Here is a 22599-nt window from a genome sequence, read left to right on the forward strand (position 1 = left end):
TTCCGCCCACAGAACTGCCGCTCACTGGATTTTTTTTCTTTTTCGGACCATTCTCTGTAAACCCTAGAGATGGTTGTGCGTGAAAATCCCAGTAGATCAGCAGTTTCTGAAATACTCAGACCAGCCCTTCTGGCACCAACAACCATGCCACGTTCAAAGGCACTCAAATCACCTTTCTTCCCCATACTGATGCTCGGGTTGAACTGCAGGAGATTGTCTTGACCATGTCTACATGCCTAAATGCACTGAGTTGCCGCCATGTGATTGGCTGATTAGAAATTAAGTGTTAACAAGAAGTTGGACAGGTGTACCTAATAAAGTGGCGAGTGTGTGTGTGTGTGTGTGTGTGTGTGTGTGTGTGTGTGTGTGTGTGTGTGTGTGTGTGTGTGTGTGTGTGTGTGTGTGTGTGTATATATATATATATATATATATATATATATATATATATATATATATATATATATATACATATACATACACATACACACACACACTCAGGGGGACATGATGCTGTGCATAGGGGAGCTGTGGCATCATCATACAGTATATATGGAATATGAAATGTGTATAGGGGAGTAGGGTTGAGCGACTTTTCTTTTTTTGAGGTCGAGTCGGGTTTCACAAAACCCGACTTTCTCAAAAGTCGAGTCGAGTGAAATCGGCCGATCTTCTTGGAAAGTCGGGGTCGGGGGATCGGCCGAAACACGAAACCCAATGCAAGTCAATGGGAAATCTATATATTTTTATATTTACTTCAGCGCGATATAGCACAAAAGCCGGTAATTCAATTGCCGGCTTTTCATTTCTCCTGCCTAAACCCGACATGATATGAGACATGGTTTACATACAGTAAACCATCTCATATCCCCCGTTTTTTGCATATTCCACACTACTAATGTTAGTAGTGTGTATGTGCAAAATTTCGGCGCTGTAGCTTTTAAATTTAAGGGTTAAATCGCGGAAAAAATTGGCGTGGGCTCCCGCGCAAGTTTCTCCGCCAGAGTGGTAAAGCCAGTGACTGAGGGCAGATATTAATAGCCAGGAGAGGGTCCATGGTTATTGGCCCCCCCTGGCTACAAACATCTGCCCCCAGCCACCCCAGAAAAGGCACATCTGGAAGATGCACCTATTCTGGCACTTGGCCACTCTCTTCCCACTCCCGTGTAGCGGTGGGATATGGGGTAATGAAGGGTTAGTGTCACCTTGCTATTGTAAGGTGACATTAAGCCAGATTAATAATGGAGAGGCGTCAATTATGACACTTATCCATTATTAATCCAATTGTATGAAATGGTTAAAAAAAAAAACACACACAATATTGCAAAGTATTTTAATGAAATAAACACACAGGTTGTTGTAATATTTTATTACACTCTCAATCCACCTGAAGAACCTCGATCTGTAACAAATTAAAAATAATAAACCAACAATATACATACCTTCCGTAGATCTGTAACGTCCCACGATGTAAATCCATCTGAAGGGGTTAAAATATTTTACAGGCAGGAGCTCTGCTATAATGCAGCTGTGCTCCTGCCTGTAAACCCCGGGGAATGAAGGTAATGTAGGTCAATGACCTATAGTTACCTTCAGTCGCGGTGATGCGCCCTCTGCTGGATGTCCTCATATGACCTCGAGCGTGGTGACTTTTACCAGGCTGCAGTTCATGAGGACATCCAGCAGAGGGCGCCTCACCGCGAATGAAGGTAACTATAGGTCATTGACCTACATTACCTTCATTCCCCGGGGTTTTACAGGCACGAGCACAGCTGCATTATAGCAGAGCTCCTGCCTGTAGAATATTTTAACCCCTTCAGATGGATTTACATCGTGGGACGTTACAGATCTACGGAAGGTATGTTTATTGTTGGTTTATTATTTTTAATTTGTTACAGATCGAGGGTCTTCAGGTGGATTGAGAAAGCAATAAAATATTACAACCACCTGTGTGTTTATTTTGTTAAAATACTTTGCAATATTGTGTGTGTGTTTTTTTTAACCATTTCATACAATTGGATTAATAATGGATAGGTGTCATAATTGACGCTTCTCCATTATTAACCTGGCTTAATGTCACCTTACAATAGCAAGGTGACATTAACCCTTCATTACCCCATATCCCACCGCTACACGGGAGTGGGAAGAGAGTGGCCAAGTGCCAGAATAGTCGCATCTTCCAGATGTGCCTTTTCTGGGGTGGCTGGGGGCAGATGTTATTAGCCAGGGGGGGGGCCAATAACCGTGGACCCTCTCCAGGCTATTAATATCTGCCCTCAGTCACTGGCTTTACCACTCTGGCGGAGAAAATTGCGCAGGAGCCCACGCCAATTTTTTCCGCAATTTAACCCTTAAATTTAATAGCTACAGCGCCGAAATTTTGCACATACACACTACTAACATTAGTAGTGTGGAATATGCAAAAAAAGGGGGATATGACATGGTTTACAGTATGTAAACCATGTCTCAAATCATGTCGGGTTTAGGCAGGAGAAATGAAAAGCCGGCAATTACGAAACCCGACTTTGGAGCGAAGATCGCCGACCCGATCCCACAGTGAGATCGGGTCGGGTTTCACGAAACCCGACTTTGCCAAAAGTCGGCGACTTTTGAAATTGACCGATCTGTTTCGCTCAACCCTATAGGGGAGCAGTGGGGACATAATTCTATATATAGGGGAACTCAGGGGGACATAATGCTGTGGACAGGGGAACTGTAGGCTAATCATACTGTATATAAGGGAGCTGTGGGATCATCATACTGTGTATAGGGAAGCTGTGGGATCATCATACTGTGTATAGGGGGAGCTGTGGGATCATCATACTGTGTATAGGGGAGCTGTGGCATCATCATACTGTGTATAGGGGAGCTGTGGCATCATACAGTATATAGGGAAGCTGTGGGATCATTCTACTGTATATATAGGGGAGCTGTGGGATCATCATCCTGTCTATAGGGGAGCTGTGGGATCATCATACTGTCTATAGGGGAGCTGTGGGATCATCATACTATCTATAGGGGAGCTGTGGGATCATTCTACTGTATATATAGGGGAGCTGTGGGATCATCATACTGTATATAGGGAAGCTGTGGGATCATCATAATGTGTATAGGGGAGCTGTGGGATCATCATACTATCTATAGGGGAGCTGTGGGATCATTCTACTGTATATATAGGGGAGCTGTGGGATCATCATCCTGTCTATAGGGGAGCTGTGGGATCATCATACTGTCTATAGGGGAGCTGTGGGATCATCATACTATCTATAGGGGAGCTGTGGGATCATTCTACTGTATATATAGGGGAGCTGTGGGATCATCTTAATGTGCATAGGGGAGCAGTGGGGATATAAAATATATATATATATATATATATATATATATATATATATATATATATATATATATATATATATATATACACACACACATGCATACATACACATGCATACATACACATACATACACACACACACACATACAGTACAGACCAAAAGTTTGGACACACCTTCCAAACTTTTGGCCTGTGCTATACACTACGTGGCCTGTGCTATACACTACGTGGCCTGTGCTATACACTCCGTGGGCTGTGCTATATACTACATGGCCGGCCGCGAACAATCAGCGACAGGCGCAGGCCGGCCGAATCCTGTGTATTCAATGTATTATTCTAAAATCTTCATAAATAAACTACATACATATTCTAGGTTACATTCACACTAGCGTCGTGCACTGCATGTCGCAATGCGCCGTGGATAAAAAACGCATCCTGCAAAGTTGCCCGCAGGATGCGTTTTCTCTCCATAGACTTATTAGCGACGCAGTGCCACACGTCGCAACCGTCGTGCGACGGTTGCGCCGTGTTTAGGCGCACCGCCACCACAAAAAAACATTACAGGGCAGCACAGTGGCGCAGTGGTTAGCACTGCAGCCTTGCAGCGCTGGAGTCCTGGGTTCTAATCCCACCTTGGACAACATCTGCAAAGAGTTTGTATGTTCTCTCCGTGTTTGCGTGGGTTTCCTCCGGGCACTCCGGTTTCCTCCCACATTCCAAAGACATACTGATAGGGAATTTAGATTGTGAGCCCCATCGGGGACAGCGATGATAGTGTGTACAAACTGTAAAGCGCTGCGTAATATGTTAGCGCTATATAAAAAAAAATAAAGAAAAGAAGATTATATGTAACTTTTTTGTACGTCGAGACTGCCATTTTCGACCGTGCATGTGCGGCCGAAACTCTGCCCCCTCCTCCCCGGACCTTGCAATGGGGCAGCGGAAGCGTCGTAAGACTGCTTCCGCTGCCCACGTCGGGCATTTTTTGCACAGTATGCGTTGGTACGTCGGGCAGACGCAGCGTGACGGCCCCGTACCGACGCTAGTGTGAAAGCAGCCTTAGAATCGGGTTACCATCTAGTAGAGATATATTTATATTCAATCTGTCTCCATGACTGTCGTTCAAGAAGGAAGCCTCTTCAAACTCTGCAGTTTGCAGAAGACAAGCAGACTAAGGGCGTGAATTATTGGAACTTTGTTTAGTTGGATGATGAGACCAAGAAAAGCTTGTTTTGTTGTTCACATGATTATGTCAAGCATGTGTTGCCTATAATCAAGCATGGTGGTGAGGAATGCCATAGTTTGGGGCAGCATGAGTGCTACAAGGTTTGGGGAGCTACAGTTCATTGAGGAAACCATGAAAGCCAACATGTACTGTGACATACTGAAGCAGAGCAAGATCCTCTCGCTTCAGAAACTGGGCCGCAGGGCAGTATACCAACCTGATAACGACCCCAAACACACCTCCAAGACGACCTCTGCCTTGCTAAGGAAATGTCTCCAGACATAAACCCTACTAAGCACCTGTGGGACATCCTCTAGTGGAAGAGCACAAGGTCACCAACATCCACCAGCTGCGTGATGCCATCATGGAGGAGTGGAAGAGGATTCCATTGGCCACCTGCGAAGCTCTACAGCGTTAAAGCAGTGCTTGAAAACAGTGGCGGCCACACAAAATATTGACATTTTGGGCACAATTTGTTCATTTTCACTTGGGTGTGTACTCTCTTTTGTTGCCAGCAGTGTAGACATTAATGACTGTGTTGACTTATTTAGGGGGCACACCAAATTTACACTGCTATACAAGCTGTACACTGACTACTTTACATTGTAGCAAAGTGTCATAGCTTCAGTGTTGTCCCATGAAAAGATACAAAATATTTACAAAAATGTGAGGGGTGTACTCACTTGTGAGATACTGTACATACACTACTCACAAAAAGTTAGGGATACATGTCTTTTGGTTGAAATTTCAGGATGAACTAAAAATTCTTAAACTTAAAGGGAACCTGTCAGCAGTTTTGGCCGATATAAGATGTAGCCATTGCCTTTCAGGGCTTATACACAGCATTCTATAATGCTATACATAAGCCCCCAGTCCGACCTGCAAGATAAGAAAAATAAGTATTATTATACTCATAGCCATGAAGCAAGCAGGAGGGCGCAAGAAGATGGGAGGTGCCGGACCCGGACCTGCGATACCCATCGGACCGGATCGCACCCCGGGTGAATATAAGAAAAGTTATTTTTCTTATCTTGCAGGTCGGACCGGGGGGCTTACAGTTAGGTCCATATATATTTGGACAGAGACAACATTTTTCTAATTTTGGTTATAGACAATACCACAATGAATTTTAAACAAAACGATTCAGATGCAGTTGAAGTTCATACTTTCAGCTTTCATTTGAGGGTATCCACATTAAAATTGGATGAAGGGTTTAGGAGTTTCCGCTCCTTAACATGTGCCACCCTGTTTTTAAAGGGACCAAAAGTAATTGGACAGATTCAGTAATTTTAAATAAAATGTTTATTTTTAGTGCTTGGTTGAAAACCCTTTGTTGGCAATGACTGCCTGAAGTCTTGAACTCATGGACATCACCAGACGCAGTGTTTCCTCCTTTTTAATGCTCTGCCAGGCCTTCACTGCAGTGGTTTTCAGTTGCTGTTTGTTTGTGGGCCTTTCTGTCTGAAGTTTAGTCTTTAACAAGTGAAATGCTGCTCAGTTGGGTTGAGATCAGGTGACTGACTTGGCCATTCAAGAATATTCCACTTCTTTGCTTTAATAAACTCCTGGGTTGCTTTGGCTTTATGTTTTGGGTCATTGTCCATCTGTAGTATGAAACGACGACCAATCCATTTTGCTGCACTTGGCTGGATCTGAGCACACAGTATGTCTCTGAATACCTCAGAATTCATTTGGCTACTTCTGTCCTGTGTCACATCATCAATAAACACTAGTGACCCAGTGCCACTGGCAGCCATGCATGCCCAAGCCATCACACTGCCTCCACCATGTTTTACAGATGATGTGGTATGCTTTGGATCATGAGCTGTACCACGCCTTCGCCATACTTTTCTCTTTCCATCATTCTGGTAGAGGTTGATCTTGGTTTCATCTGTCCAAAGAATGTTCTTCCAGAACTGTGCTGGCTTTTTTAGATGTTTTTTAGCAAAGTCCAGTCTAGCCTTTTTATTCTTGATGCTTATGAGTGGCTTGCACCGTGCAGTGAACCCTCTGTAGTTACTTCCATGCAGTCTTCTCTTTATGGTAGATTTGGATATTGATACGCCGACCTCCTGGAGAGTGTTGGTCCCTTGGTTGGCTGTTGTGAAGGGGTTTCTCTTCACCATGGAGATTATTCTGCGATCATCCACCACTGTTGTCTTCCGTGGGCGCCCAGGTCTTTTTGCAGTGATGAGTTCACCAGTGCTTTCTTTCTCAGGATGTACCAAACTGTACATTTTGCCACTCCTAATACTGTAGCAATTTCTTGGACGGGTTTTTTCTGTTTTCACAGCTTAAGGATGGCTTGTTTCACCTGCACGGAGAGCTCCTTTGACCGCATGTTTACTTCACAGCAAAACCTTCCAAATGCAAGCACCACACCTCAAATCAACTCCAGGCCTTTTATCTGCTTAATTAAGAATGACATAACGAAGGGATTGCCCACACCTGTCCATGAAATAGCCTTGGAGTCATTTGTCCAATTACTTTTGGTCCCTTTAAAAACAGGGTGGCACATGTTAAGGAGCTGAAACTCCTAAACCCTTTATCCAATTTTAATGTGGATACCCTCAAATGAAAGTCTGAACTTCAACTGCATCTGAATTGTTTTGTTTAAAATTCATTATGGTAATGTCTATAACCAAAATTAGAAAAATGTTGTCTGTCCAAATATATATGGACCTAACTGTATCTACAGCATTACAGAAAACTGTAGATAAGCCCTGAAAGGCAGTGGCCGAATCTTATAGCGGCCAGAACTGCTGACAGGTTCCCTTTAATGTGAACTTCTCTAAACTTTTGGAGGCACCTGTCCAACTGTTCAGTATCTTTTGGCGCAACGTGCTGTTCTCCAACAAGGAGCTTAATGGCAGAATTCACAACAGGTGTTTGATCCATGAATCGGCTAATACATTTCAGGGTTTAATTAGAATTAGTACTGAACGGTCCTCCTCATCATGCTCTTCACATTATGACATCATGAAACCAAGACGACACCTAACAACTGACCACCAGGACCTCGCCATTGTGAGGCTTCAAACACGGCGTTCTCAGACGGAAGCGGCCGCTGAGCTCAGAGGGTCACAGTCATCAGCAGATTATAGTGGAGATACAGAGAGACTGGAAAAGTCACAGAAAGACAGAGAAGTGGACATCCTATGGCCACTGATGACACTTCATTGTGAACAATGCCCTTCAGAGCTGGATGATGAATGGCACTCTGCGTGGAGTTATCCCCAGGCACATTTAGGGGAGGTGAGAGGCGCTCAAGTGTCAGGTCAGACCATTCAAACCCGTTTACATCAGTATAGTCTGCGCTCTAGACACCCTGCAAGGTACCGGATCACACCACCAGGTACAGCCATCTGGCATTTATGCTGGATGCAGGACCAGTTGGCCTCAGTGCTGTTCACTGATGAAGGGCGAGTAGAAATGACGGCTACCAATGATGTTGGAGATGTCAAGGAGAGCGCTATGCATCAGCCACTGTCGTCACCAGACAAGCCTGTGGTGGTCTTACAGTGTGGGCAGGTGGTCTAGTCAGTAAAGAACTGCCCTACACATTGTGACAAACGCCTACTACTTGAATAACATCATTAATCCAGTCACTGTGCCTCTGGACGAACAACACAGGTCTAATTTCATCTTCATAGATGACAAAGCTCCAGCTCACCGAGGTCTCATCATTAGGGAGCAGCTTTGGAGACCTCACATGGAGCGGATGCACTTTCTCCAGACCTGAATCTTATAGAAAACCTATGGGATCAGCTGAGTCATCATGTAGAGGCTCGTAACGCTGAACCCCATAACCTCAGAGACCTGAGGACCGCCCTGCCTCAGCAGACAGTAACTCCACTTGTGAACAGCAGGAGACATTGGTGTTAAGCTGTAATTAATGCTCACGACCACAGGACAAGTTATTGAGACACTGACATATTTGGAGGGTATATCCACCAATGTTGTTGGCTCTTGTTTCAATATATCGTTAGAGATGAGATCACCATTACATGTGTCTACTTAATGCCATACTTTCATGTGTAAAATAAATTCTATACGGTACATACATATACATACACACAGTGGGGAAAGTATTCATACCCTTTACATTTTTCACTCTGTTTCATAGCAGCAATTTGATAAATTTAAAAAAAAGTTAATTTTTTCTCATTAATGTACACTCTGTACCCCATTTTGACTCGGGGAAAAAAAACAAATGTAGAAATGTTTGCAAATTTAATAAAAATGTCTGCAGTGATAGTTGACTTTGTGGAACTTTCTCCCATCTCCCTACTGCATCTCTGGAGCTAAGCCACAGTGATCTTGGGGTTCTTCTTTCCCTCTCTCACCGAGGCTCTTCTCCCACGATTGCTCAGTTTGGCTGGACAGCCAGGTCTAGGAAGACTTCTGGTGGTCCCAAACTTCTTCTATTTAAGGATTATGGAGGCCACTGTGCTCTTAGGAACCTTGAGTACTGCAGACATTCTGTTGTAACCTTGACCAGATCTGTGCCTTGCCACAATTCTGTCTCTGAGCTCTTTGGCCAGTTCCTTTGACCTCATGATTCTCATTTGGTCTGACATGCACTGTGAGCTGTGAGGTCTAAAGGTACCGTCACATTAAGCGACGCTGCAGCGATAGCGACAGCGACGCCGATCGCTGCAGCGTCGCTGTTTGGACGCTGGAGAGCTGTCACACAGACCGCTCTCCAGCGACCAACGATGCCGAGGTCCCTGGGTAACCAGGGTAAGCATCGGGTTGCTAAGCGCAGGGCCGCGCTTAGTAACCCGATGTTTACCCTGGTTACCAGCGTAAAAGTTAAAAAAACAAACAGTACATACTCACCAGCGCGTCCCCCAGCCTCTGCTTCCTGACACTGACTGAGCTCCGGCCCTAACAGCACAGCGGTGACGTCACCGCTGTGCTTTCACTTTCAGTTTAGGGCCGGCGCTCAGTCAGTGTCAGGAAGCAGAGGCTGGGGGACGCGCTGGTGAGTATGTACTGTTTGTTTTTTTAACTTTTACGCTGGTAACCAGGGTAAACATCGGGTTACTAAGCGCGGCCCTGCGCTTAGTAACCCGATGTTTACCCTGGTTACCAGTGTAAAATATCGCTGGTATCCTTGCTTTTGCTGTCAAACACGGCGATACACGGCGACCTAGCGACCAAATAAAGTGCAGACCTTCTAGCAGCGACCAGCAATTTCACAGCGGGATCCAGATCGCTGCTGCGTGTCAAATACAGCGATATCGCTATCCAGGTCGCTGCAACGTCACGGATCGCTGGCGATATCGCCTAGTGTGACGGTACCTTTAGGGTATGTTTCCACGGTCAGGATTGCATCAGGATTTGACACAGGTAAAATCTGCATCTGAGGTCACTGGCAGGTCACCTGCATTTTTTATGCATTTTTCATGCAGATGTGTGTGTTTTTGTAAGCTAAATAAAGATATACAAAAAAAAAAGAATTGCGATGTCACTTCTTGTCCAACCTCTTCATTTACATACTCCACTGAAGAATAATGTTTAGACACACAGAAAGATAGATCTATAGATAATAGATAGATACAATAGATAATAGATATAGCTATAGATATCTAGCTAGATAGATAATACCTGATGTTTAGTAACAAACATAATAAAATGTTAATAAAGAGTTAGGCCGGGATCACACATGCGAGAAAGTCAGAGGAGTTTCGCATCTTAATATCCGGCACTGCCGCCGGCACTCGGGAGCGGAGCGTGGTATTACATGTATTTCTGTGCAGCCGCACACTCCGCTCCCGAGTGTCAGCGGCAGTGCCGGGTAATAAGATGCGAGACTCGTGTGAGTTTCTCGCAAGTGTGACCCCGGCCTTAAACACAGTATCTGTTTAAGGCTAGGTTCACATTGCGTTAGGGCAATCCGTTTAGCGCTAGCGCTAGCGGATTGCGCTAACGCAATGTTTAATTAGGGGCCGTGTTTGGGGTCGCGTTAACGTCCCCACTCTCGCAGATCCCCGATCTGCGAGAGCGGGGAACGGACCTCGGGCGCGCCGCGGACGCTGCAAGCAGCGTCCGAGGCGCGTCACAGAAGAACGGCACATCACTAGCGCGAGCCGAAAAAGGCACGCGCTAGTGATGCGCTGCAGGAGAAATTTACATTGCTGTCAATGGGCACGCTAACGGACCCGTTGCACGGCGTTAATTGCGACATTTTCGCCGTGCAACGCTGTCCGTTAGCGTGCACACATTAACGCAATGTGAACCTAGCCTAATTTAGAAAAAAAAAATAAAAAATTGGGAAAAAAAAATGGCATGGGCTCCCGCACAGTTTGCTGCCCCAGAGAGGGAAAGCCAGCAACTGGGGGACTGAAGTTTGTTTGTAGCCTGGGAAGGGGTTAATACCCATGGATCTTCCCTGGCTATGACTATCAGCCCGCAGCTGTACATTTAGCCTCTGCTGGCGATAAAAATAGGGGGACCCCCCAACAAAAATGACGTGTGGTCCACTTATTTATAGTCAGAAAGGCTACGCAGACAGCTGCGGGCTGATATTCATAGCCTAGAGAGGGGCCATGTATATTGGCACCCCTCTGCTACAATCTCTTTATTGTACGCTCATTCCTGCGACGCCCTCGTTCTCCTGTAAAAAATAAAAAATAATAAAAGTATACTCCCTGAGTCTGACGCAGTCCTTAATAACGAGTGTCCCACGACGAACCCAGCTTTGCTACATCTGGATGCCTGACATCCACACAAAGCAGAGCTTGTAGAGGATCACCTACACTGCAGTGTTCTCACAATCAGCTGACCGTGAGAACTAGCCTAGTAACCTGAGATAACCCCCGGTCATGTGCACGGCAGTTCTCGCAGTACGCCAAGTTATTGCGAGAAGTGCAGAGGACGCGGACTTCCAGCGGTGACAGGTAAGACCGCATGTAAATTAGGAGACATGCGTAGTAAGCTGTGTTTATGCAGTTACTACACATGTGACTAATCACTAGATGTGCTTTTACCGCATCTAATGACAGTCTATATGGGAAATTTACGGTGCGGCAACAGAGCGTCGCCGCATTGTAAACAGACATGTTGCATTCTGGAAAGACACGCAGCATGTCTGTTTACGCGGGTCTGACGCAGGCGTCTTAACGCATAGTGGAGGCAGGATTTCAGGAAATCCCCCTCCACTGTGCTGTAACATCTGGACGCTGCAGGTTTGACGCTGCGGATGTACGCAGCGTCAAACACGCAGCGTTTCCTGACCGTGGAAACATCCCCTTATATAGACAGGTGTGCGCCTTTCCAAATCAAGTGCTATCAGTCTAATTAAACACAGCTGGACTCCAATGAAGGAGTAGAACCATCTCAAGGAGGATCACAAGGAAATGGACAGCAGGTGACTTAAATATAAGTGTCTGATCAAAGGGTCTGATTACTTATGACCATGTGATATTTCAGTTTCTTTATTATTAAATTTGCAAAAATTTCTACATTTGTTTTTTTCCGGTCAAGCTTGGGGTGCAGAGTGTACATTAATGAGAAAAAAAATGAACTTTTTTGAAATTTACCAAATGGCCGCAATGAAACAGAGTGAAAAAATGTAAAGCGGTCTGAACACTTTCCGGACCCACTGTATATACACACACACGCCTAGATATATACATACACATAGTGGGAAAATAAAGTATTTGATACGCTGCCGATTTTGCAAGTTTTCCCACCTACAAAGAATGGAGAGATCTGTAATTTTTATCGTAGGTACACTTCACCTGTGAAAGGCAGAATCTTTAAAAAAAAAAAAAAAAAAAAAAAAAATCCAGAAAATCACTGTGTGATTTTTACAGAATTAATACATTTTATACAGCTCGCCCTCAAATCTCCCGACCCCAGCTCATGTAGACACATATGAGGATGTCAAATTCCGCTATGAGGACAAGCAAACCAAGGCAGCCATAGCCACAATTTGGGGGACATTACTTGCCCGAGTGCCTAAACTAGAATTCTTTTTTTTGCGCCTTTATTGGGTCAGTGGCTTTTGTAGTAAACATCAGGATTCAAGCGGTGGTGGCCTGACAGAGGAAGCCCTCTCCCTCTGTCAGACCCCTTGACGTCACATTCAGCAGTAATCAGGGCACCTAATGAGGTAAACAGTCAGAGACCAACTTTTAATGGTTTCCAATCAATGCCTGATTTCAGAGTTTTCTGGTGACATCGTACCACACATCATCATTCTTCTGAATGACCACCATAAAAAAAGAAGTGTAGCAGAAATATCCCATTACTGGCAAACATAAAATCACTATACGAAACAAACTAGTCAAATACTTAATTAACTCACTAAACTTTATAAACTAGTAACCCTCTAATGCAGTAACCGCGACTCCTCCATGCCGTACATACCTGTACCAGAGGAGCTGCTGGAAGTAATACGCTGGAGCTGCAGGAAAGAAGGAGGTTTTATTACATCGTTCCAAAAAAAAAGGTGGCACGTGAAGGAGGACAGGAAGGCGATCAGAAGGTTAGAACAAATCTACGTTATGTAGTCGACCAAAAGGGTTAAAAGGTGATTAGCCACTTTCTAAACTTTTGCCAGGAATTGTTTTCTTTTTTGACTAACACATTTCGCCTACACCACTGGCCCAGTCTGACTTGTTGGGCTGTGATGTCACTCCGACAACGCTGCAGCCAATCACTGACTGCAGCGGCTGTAGACACTATGCGCTCAGTGATTGGCTGCCGTGATGCTGACGTTACATCAGAGCGCAAACAATAAGGCCGCCGTCACACATGCGAGTTTTACGGACGTAAGAGCGCAGAAACTACGTGCGTAAAACTCGCATAACATACGGCACAATGATTCTCAATGGGTCTAGTCCTATCAGCCGTATATTACGGATCCGTAATATACGGCGTTCTACGGCCGTACAAAATCGCAGCATGCTGCGTTTGTCAGCGAATTGCGCAAATAATACGCCAATGAAAGTCTATGGGGGCGAGAAAAATACGGATTCCACACGGACCAGCAGTGTGACTTGCGAGAAATACGCAGCGGTGTTAGTGAAAAGTCGGTAATTCAATTGCCGGCTTTTCATTTCTCCTGCACAAACCCGACAGGATATGAGACATGGTTTACATACAGTAAACATCTCATATCCCCCTTTTTTTGCATATTCCACACTACTAATGTTAGTAGTGTGTATGTGCAAAATTTCAGCGCTGTAGCTGCTAAAATAAAGTGTTAAATGGCGGAAAAAATTAGCGTGGGCTCCCGCGCAATTTTCTCCGCCAGAATGGTAAAGCCAGTGACTGAGGGCAGATATTAATAGCCAGGAGAGGGTCCATGGTTATTGGCCCCCCCGTGGCAACAAAAATCTGCCCCCAGCCACCCCAGAAAAGGCACATCTGGAAGATGCGCCTATTCTGGCACTTGGCCACTCTCTTCCCACTCCCTGTAGCGGTGGGATATGGGGTAATGAAGGGTTAATGCCACCTTGCTATTGTAAGGTGACATTAAGCCAGGTTAATAATGGAGAGGCGTCAATTCTGACACCTATCCATTATTAATCCAATTGTTTGAAAGGGTTAAAAAACACACACACACATGATTTAAAAGTATTTTAATGAAATAAACACAGCGGTTGTTTTAATAATTTATTGCTCTCAATCCATTTCCAGGCCTTCGCTTGGCAAAATAATAAACGCACAAGATACATACCTTCTGATGTCCTATCACGTCCAACGAGGTAATCCATCTGAAGGGGTTAACTAATATTATAGGCACGAGCTGCGATAAACCACTCGCTCGTGCCTGTAATCCCTGGGTGCTGAAAGGAAAGCTGGATCTGTACTTACATTGAGTCGCGGTGATGCGCCCCTGCTGGATGTTCTCATGAACTGCAGCCTGGGAACTTTTTCCCATGCTCCAGGTCATATTAGGACATCCACCAGGGGGCACCTCACCGCGACTGAAGGAAATGTAGGTCAATGACCTACATTTCATTCATTCGCCGGGGAATTACAAGCACGAGCACACAGCTGCATTAGCAGGGCTCCTGCCTGTAAAATATTTTAACCCCTTCAGATGGATTACCTCGTGGGACGTGACGGGTCAGCAGAAGATATGTATATTGTGGGTTTATTGTTTTGCCAAGCGAGGGTCTGCAAATAGATTGAGAGAGCAATAAATTATTAAAACAACCGCTGTGTTTATTTCATTAAAATACTTTTAAATCATGTGTGTGTGTTTTTTAACCCTTTCAAACAATTGGATTAATAATGGATAGGTGTCAGAATTGACGCCTCTCCATTATTAATCTGGCTTAATGTCACCTTACAATAGCAAGGTGGCATTAACCCTTCATTACCCCATATCCCACCGCTACACGGGAGTGGGAAGAGAGTGGCCAAGTGCCAGAATAGGCGCATCTTCCAGATGTGCCTTTTCTGGGGTGGCTGGGGGCAGATGTTTTTAGCCAGGGAGGGCCAATAACCATGGACCCTCTCCTGGCTATTAATATCTGCCCTCAGTCACTGGCTTTACCATTCTGGCGGAGAAAATTGTGCGGGAGCCCACGCCAATTTTTTCCGCCATTTAACCCTTTATTTTAGCAGCTACAGCGCTGAAATTTTGCACATACACACTACTAACATTAGTAGTGTGGAATATGCAAAAAAAAGGGGGATATGAGATGGTTTACTGTATGTAAACCATGTCTCATATCCTGTCGGGTTTGTGCAGGAGAAATGAAAAGTCGGCAATTGAATTACCGGCTGTTCACAGATATCGCGCTGAATGAAATCTAAATACAGAACATATATATATATATGTGTGTCTCAATGACATATATATATATACTGTATATATGTTTTCCCGAACATTTGAGCACATAAATCCATTAGATGTCGGTTTTGCAAGCCTGCGCGAAAATCTCGCAGTACGGATGCCATACGGATTACATACGGAGGATGCCATGCGCAAAATACGCTGACACACCCTGACTACGGATCAATATTTTGGGAACATTTCTCCGTATTACGGCCGTAGTACGGACGTATAATACGTGGCGTATTGTCTTACGCCAAGTGTGACGCCGGCCTAACAGACACCAGGTGCAGCGATGGAGGAGGAGCAGCAGCGATGGAGATGGAGAACCGCTGCACCTAGGGAGGGCGAGTTACAGTTTTTTGCTGTTTTTTTTACCTTGAATTTTGCATATTGAGCAACGTTTACTGAAAAAAAAAAAACCTTTAAAAACTTTACACTTCTTTCTATACTTGCAGTTGTAGACGGCATGCCTTTCACCCCAAGTTGCACAACAATTTTAACCTTTGCATTACTGGGTGATTTTTTATTTTTACATTTTTGTTCTTTCCTTCCCCGTCTTTGAAGAACCACAGATATTATGTTACGGCCGTCGTACGCGGCTCGCTGACATGAAGTGTTCAATGTCACCATTTACTTTACAATACAATGTACTGAGAAACGAAAAAAAATAAACTATTTCAAGTGGGAAATAAATGTAGAAAAAAAAAACCCTGCAATTCCGCCATTGTTTCCTGGAGATTCGGCTTTATAGTGTGTGATATAAGCGGCACAGCAGCGTGATCGCTCAGGTCAGCGCTATTCATGATGGCCATCGTGTAAAGTAATAATGGGCTTTGTCTCCGCATCTCCCGAGACCCCTCATGTTCTCATCTTGTCCTGTGTGTGGTGAGCAGACATTTTTATTCGGGCATACAATGACTTGATGGCATTTTGTTGGGGAGGGGGGGGGGGGGTTATATATATATTCACAAAAGTACCAACATGGAAGTTTTGAGCAGACCCCCAGCTCAGGGGTAGCCAATGGGTGTTCGACAGGGTGCAATCGCACACTTTAAATGCCGCTGTGAAAATTTGTAAGCAGCACTTAAGGGGTCAAAGAGCAACAAACGGCGCTAGCTCTGGTCGGGGCAGGATGCCGACTGTATATCACAGCTGGCATCTTCTGGCTATGGGGGACATAGACAACTTACATGTGATGTACATGAATGGTACACACAAATAAGGGGTTAAAGATACTGTGTCAGCAGGTCTGTGCTATGGAAACAGAGCAGCATAATGTAGGGGCAGAGACCCTAACTCCAGTGCTGTGTGATTTACTGGACTGCTTGGTACAATTTTGATAAAATCCCCGTTTCCTGTGCTGTAGATGCAGCAGTGCCCAGAATGCTGAGCTGTGTATAAGCCCACCCACACCACACTGAGTACACGGTCAGCAATCTGCCAATCAGTGGTGGGGCGGGTTACACAGAGTCAGCTGGACTGCCTGGCACGTGACACCTAGTTCCGCAGTGATCATCTCCTACTGATAAAACACTGATTGTACTCAAACCTCAGCAAACTTCTGAGCAAGTGACATTGCTGGAATCAGGCTTTCTGCCCCTACTTTATGCTGTAGAGCAAAACACCTGTTGACAATTCCCTTTAAGACATTGTTTTTCCAGAGTTACTTTTTTAACACTTTATGTATCACACAACACTGAAAGAAATGTTCCCATAGAGCGTAGATTAGATAGAAGTCTATATTGCCAGAGGTGAGTGTATAACTTAAAGGGGTTATCCAGAGGGATCCAGAGCCCCTCACGTTATGATCCCACCCTCCTGCCTGGATGCACGATCCTACCTCTCTGGCACCTTCTCTTTAAGAAGTGGCAAAAAAAAAAAAAACATTCAGTCCTTACGTAGGGGCGATAAATGGAAGCCGCGGCGGTGGCAGAACAGCAGGGGTTAGATAAAGAAGCGACCGGGTACCTGTAATAGCCTTGGTGAGGACAAGCGACGCTCCATGCTCACGGCCACCTCGAGGCTGAAAATAAAAAAACAGGACAATTACACGTCCGGAAACCGCAGCGGCTCACAAACCATCCCGCTCACTCCGGAGGCACAACGCTCAGCGCACCTGCCCCGGTTATGGGCTGCAGTGTACAGCTCGGTGGTGCTATACACTGCACAGAGGATTGCAGGCCTAGTTCTGCAGCTCTCAGGTTTACAGTTCGTAGTGTGCAGGATTATTCATAGAGATACAGATCTGTGCTGTACGAGTCTCCAGAATATATGTCCCATATCCCGCCTCACAAGTATCAAAACATTCAGATTTTGCTTCTCTTTTTAAAAAGACCATTTTTAAATCAATCGATCATTTGATCACTATGAGTCCAAAGGAAAGCCTCTGGCAGGCGCCCTCTCCCTGGCAGCGGCGCCCTCTCCCTGGCAGCTGTGCTCTCCCTGGCAGCAGCGCTCTCTCCCTGGCAGCGGCCACTACAGGGCATATGTGGTATTGCTTGGAAGAGCTGTCGAAAGTAAACACTGTAGTGAAACATGCAGAGGTTTATATGTGTGACCAGCAGTAATTTAACATCTGTCCTGGAGGCTGCAGGTCTCACAGGGATCACAGGATATATTATCCTGAGCAAACAGTCTACTGTCTCCAATCTCACCAGGGGGCTCTTGCTGGAAACCAGGAAGAAAGGGAAACGCTTCACACCTTCGGCTCTTTGAAGAGAGATGTCAATTACAGCCTGACACTATCTATCTGTGAGAACCTTTAGGCAAAGAGAGTTCAGAGGAAAATAATATATATTCATTGGGGGAGCGGTCGTGGCCCAATCAAAAACAAGCAATTATAATTTGACCTCCAGAGTAACTCTATAAATTAGGCTTGTACACATATAAAGTTGTTCACATGTGGGGGCAGCCTGGGAAGCTGATGTGCTCCATTCCATATGTCACCCTCCCTCAGGGACAGAGTACCAGACTGCAAAGTTCGATATTTCAGTAGGTTTTCTCCTGTTTATTTTTATAACCGTTTTGCATATTTGTATGTCTTTTCATTACCATATTTTTATACCTTTTTTATTATAAGCACTGAACCTTTTTGTATTAAAGCATACAACTTTAACAAGTTGAACCTTGTATGTTCCAAAGAATCCACAGCCTTAAACTGTGTGATCTGTATGATTGGCAGACAGTAGTACTAATATTTCCGGGACTCATCGCCCGTGTGTTCGGGGAGTGGTGGCAGCGTGTATGAGCGGTGTGGGGCCTGGGTCAGGGTGTGATTTATGCTCCCACTACAGCATAGGACAGAGGTTGAATGCTGGACTGAGAGAAGGGAGACGGGGTTGCGCCTGCAAGGGTTAATCTAAGGCGCGTGCTGAGAAGTGGGTACGTGACAAATTGGTAGCAGCACGGTGGGATCCGTGACAAACACTAATACATGGATGAGCACGCTTCACCAAAGCAACAGGGGCTTTAAAGGGGTTATTATTATTATTTATTGTTATAGCGCCATTTATTCCATGGCGCTTTACATGTGAGGAGGGGTATACATAATAAAAACAAGTACAATAATCTTGAACACTACAAGTCATAACTGGTACAGTAGGAGAGAGGACCCTGCCCGCGAGGGCTCACAATCTACAAGGGATGGGTGAGAATACAGTAGGTGAGGATAGAGCTGGTCATGCAGTGGTTTGGTCGATCGGTGGTTACTGCAGGTTGTAGGCTTGTCGGAAGAGGTGGGTCTTCAGATTCTTTTTGAAGGTTTCGATGGTGGGCAAGAGTCTGATGATCCAACATTGGGGACAAATAAGCGGCGGGGTGAAAGCCGACGGGCGGAGGGTGGGGAAGCCAACGAGTGGCGGGGCACGGTGACAGGGCAGCCTGGGCTAGGCGAGGGGCACGCCGACAGGCGGTGTGGCGAGGGGCGCGCTGACAGGCGGAGGGTCGCCGTGCCGACAGGCGGAGGGTCGCCGTGCCGACAGGCGGAGGGTCGCCGTGCCGACAGGCGGAGGGTCGCCGTGCCGACAGGCGGAGGGTCGCCGTGCCGACAGGCGGAGGGTCGCCGTGCCGACAGGCGGAGGGTCGCCGTGCCGACAGGCGGAGGGTCGCCGTGCCGACAGGCGGAGGGTCGCCGTGCCGACAGGCGGAGGGTCGCCGTGCCGACAGGCGGAGGGTCGCCGTGCCGACAGGCGGAGGGTCGCCGTGCCGACAGGCGGAGGGTCGCCGTGCCGACAGGCGGAGGGTCGCCGTGCCGACAGGCGGAGGGTCGCCGTGCCGACAGGCGGAGGGTCGCCGTGCCGACAGGCGGAGGGTCGCCGTGCTGACAGGCGGAGGGTCGCCGTGCTGACAGGCGGAGGAGCGAGACGTCCGGGCCTCCACATCCAGTGTACACCTCAGTGCTTTCCTTTGGCACAGGAAGACTTATCTAGTTGTGGAACTACAACTCCCAGCCTGCGGTGATTCCCCTGGGAGCAGATGCACGGAGCCTCCATGGCAGCACAGTGCTACGTGTCCTGCCCGTGTACCGGAGTGCCGTCCTCCCGGCAGCAGCTGCTTACAGACCACCTCCCTCCGGTGCCGGCCGCTCACCTGCACATCGGGCTCCGGGGGCCACTCGGTGTTGATCAGCAGGTCATACAGGATGTTCTCCTCGCTGCTCCCGCCGCCGGCTGCTGCCGTGTCCATAGGCGCCGCCATCTTTACTACTGGAAGGTGGACTCACTGACAGCGCAGGAGCTGGGCGTGTCTACATGATGATGACGTCACAGGAAATAACGGAGCCCAATGGCTAAAAAACAAACTGGGGTTTTGCGCATGAAACTGACAGGAGCGGGGTGAGGGGGCGGGGCAATTAAGCGGGGGCGGGGAATTAGGCGAGAGGGGCAATTAGGCAGGGAGCGATGTGCTGCGTAAGGGAGAAGATTAGGCAGGGAGCGATGTGCTGCAGAGGGGGAGGATTAGGCAGGGAGCGATGTGCTGCAGAGGGGGAGGATTAGGCAGGGAGCGATGTGCTGCAGGAGGGGGAGGATTAGGCAGGGAGCGATGTGCTGCAGGAGGGGAGGATTAGGCAGGGAGCGATGTGCTGCAGGATGGGGAGGATTAGGCAGGGAGCGATGTGCTGCAGGAGGGGAGGATTAGGCAGGGAGCGATGTGCTGCAGGAGGGGGAGGATTAGGCAGGGAGCGATGTGCTGCAGGAGGGGAGGATTAGGCAGGGAGCGATGTGCTGCAGGATGGGGAGGATTAGGCAGGGAGCGATGTGCTGCAGGAGGGGAGGATTAGGCAGGGAGCGATGTGCTGCAGGATGGGGAGGATTAGGCAGGGAGCGATGTGCTGCAGGATGGGGAGGATTAGACAGGGAGCGATGTGCTGCAGGATGGGGAGGATTAGGCAGGGAGCGATGTGCTGCTGGATGGGGAGGATTAGACAGCGAGCGATGTGCTGCAGGATGGGGAGGATTAGGCAGGGAGCGATGTGCTGCAGGATGGGGAGGATTAGGCAGGGAGCGATGTGCTGCTGGATGGGGAGGAATACCATACTGTTTTAGTGATGAACTCTGGCAGTGACGGCCGGGAGGTTTAGATGTATGTCCCCAGGCTGTACTAGGGATATATATCCGCCCTTACTGGGAGCGCCTCACTAACTCGTACCTATAAGGGAAGCCTTTCCGGCGCTTATTTGCCCTCGGTGCAGTTCCCTGACTGACCTGAGGCAAGTGGTGGCGCCAGAGAGCCGACCTGCTGGGTCCTTCTCTCCCCCGAGGTGAGCGAAGTCGATGCCTCCCTTCCCCTGTGAGAACCCTTACAGACCTAAATACGCCTCCTATAGTATATGACCTCCACGGTGTCTGACTTAATAAGCTACACCCACTATACTGCCATTATCAGCTATAGTGCAGCGCCCCAGAGTCCTGGTCGTTGCAGTAACTCTGCCACTAAGGGGAGTGATGGTACGTCTGATGGCACTGAAGGAGTTCACCTGATCAGGTATGTTATGACCCCAGTGGACAGGGTCTCAGAGGAACGTGTAAGTCTGCAAGATACAAAAATCCAGCTCATAGGGCTGTGGTAACTGGGTTGACCAAATAGCTACTCCTAACGCCAACACTAGAAGTAGCCGGGGATCATGCCTACGGTGATCGCTAGATGACTCGCGCCAGCCGGAGAATCTAACTACCCCTAGGAGAAGAAAACAAAGACCTCTCTTGCCTCCAGAGAAAGGGACCCCAAAGCAAGATACGAGCCCCCCACAAATAATAACGGTGAGGTAAGAGGAAATGACAAACACAGAAATGAACCAGGTTCAGCAAAGAGAGGCCAGCTTACTAATAGCAGAATATAGCAAGATAACTTATCTGGTCAACAAAAACCCTATAAAAATCCACGCTGGAGATTCAAGAACCCCCGAACCGTCTAACGGTCCGGGGGGAGAACACCAGCCCCCTAGAGCTTCCAGCAAAGGTCAGGATACAGATAGGAACAAGCTGGACAAAAATACCAAACAAAACAAAAGCAAAAAGCAAAGAAGCAGACTTAGCTTGAAAAACAGGAACCAGGATCAGAGGACAAGAGCACAACAGATTAGCTCTGATTTCAACGATGCCAGGCATTGAACTGAAGGTCCAGGGAGCTTATATAGCAACGCCCCTGAACTAACGGCCCAGGTGAGGATATAGAAAAAGACAGACGCTCCAGAGTCAAATCACTAATGACCACTAGAGGGAGCAAAAAGCAAAATCACAACACAGGTATCACAGTCACACATTACACTTCACACTCCGGCCTCCAGGGGGAGCAAAGGGTTCTATGTATTAGGCCACTCCTCACACTCTGGTAAAACTGGGGGCTGGATAGGAAGTTAGAGAGAAGCTGACTGGGTTTTGCCTCACCTGGGAACAGTACAAACAATGCCTAATTTTACACTAGAAAAACAGAAAAGAGACGGAACACAATGACCCACCAAAAGTACAAAGACTGAACGCGGTAAGAAAGACTTGACAAAACAGGGGACTGTACTAGCCTTTCACCCAAAACGGGGTCGGGGCTTTATACAGGAACCGGGAGTGCCGACTGAAATCTTCTTTACCAACTACAACGTGAAGACCCCGTCCCGCGACGGGTACGATAACCAAATCCTACACCGAGGGGACCGGGTGACCTACACTCGCCATCGGAGTGCGCAAGGCTGGTGCGCTCAGAATGTTAAGCGATGTGAGCCTGGAATAGCGCCACCTGCTGTCCTAA

At 47.0% G+C, this 22599-nt stretch overlaps 1 protein-coding gene across 2 annotated transcripts in view; it reads right to left on the minus strand.

Moving 5' to 3' along the window:
- The window catches only part of NBAS (NBAS subunit of NRZ tethering complex), a 670356-nt gene extending 650232 nt beyond the window's left edge, over nt 1-20124 (minus strand). The window contains exons 1-3 of one of the 2 annotated variants that reach the window (XM_077291450.1): nt 19948-20124; nt 17329-17383; nt 12936-12972 (exon numbers count right to left, since the gene is read on the minus strand). In XM_077291450.1, coding sequence (XP_077147565.1) covers nt 12936-12972; nt 17329-17383; nt 19948-20055 — 200 coding nt within the window. In that variant the 5' untranslated portion in view covers nt 20056-20124. The remainder of the gene's footprint in view (nt 1-12935; nt 12973-17328; nt 17384-19947) is intronic. The other variant, XM_077291451.1, reaches the window with a different exon arrangement.
- Between the last annotated feature and the right edge of the window lie 2475 nt (nt 20125-22599).

Source organism: Ranitomeya variabilis, chromosome 2 (assembly GCF_051348905.1).
Source record: "Ranitomeya variabilis isolate aRanVar5 chromosome 2, aRanVar5.hap1, whole genome shotgun sequence".
Taxonomy (NCBI): domain Eukaryota; kingdom Metazoa; phylum Chordata; class Amphibia; order Anura; family Dendrobatidae; genus Ranitomeya; species Ranitomeya variabilis.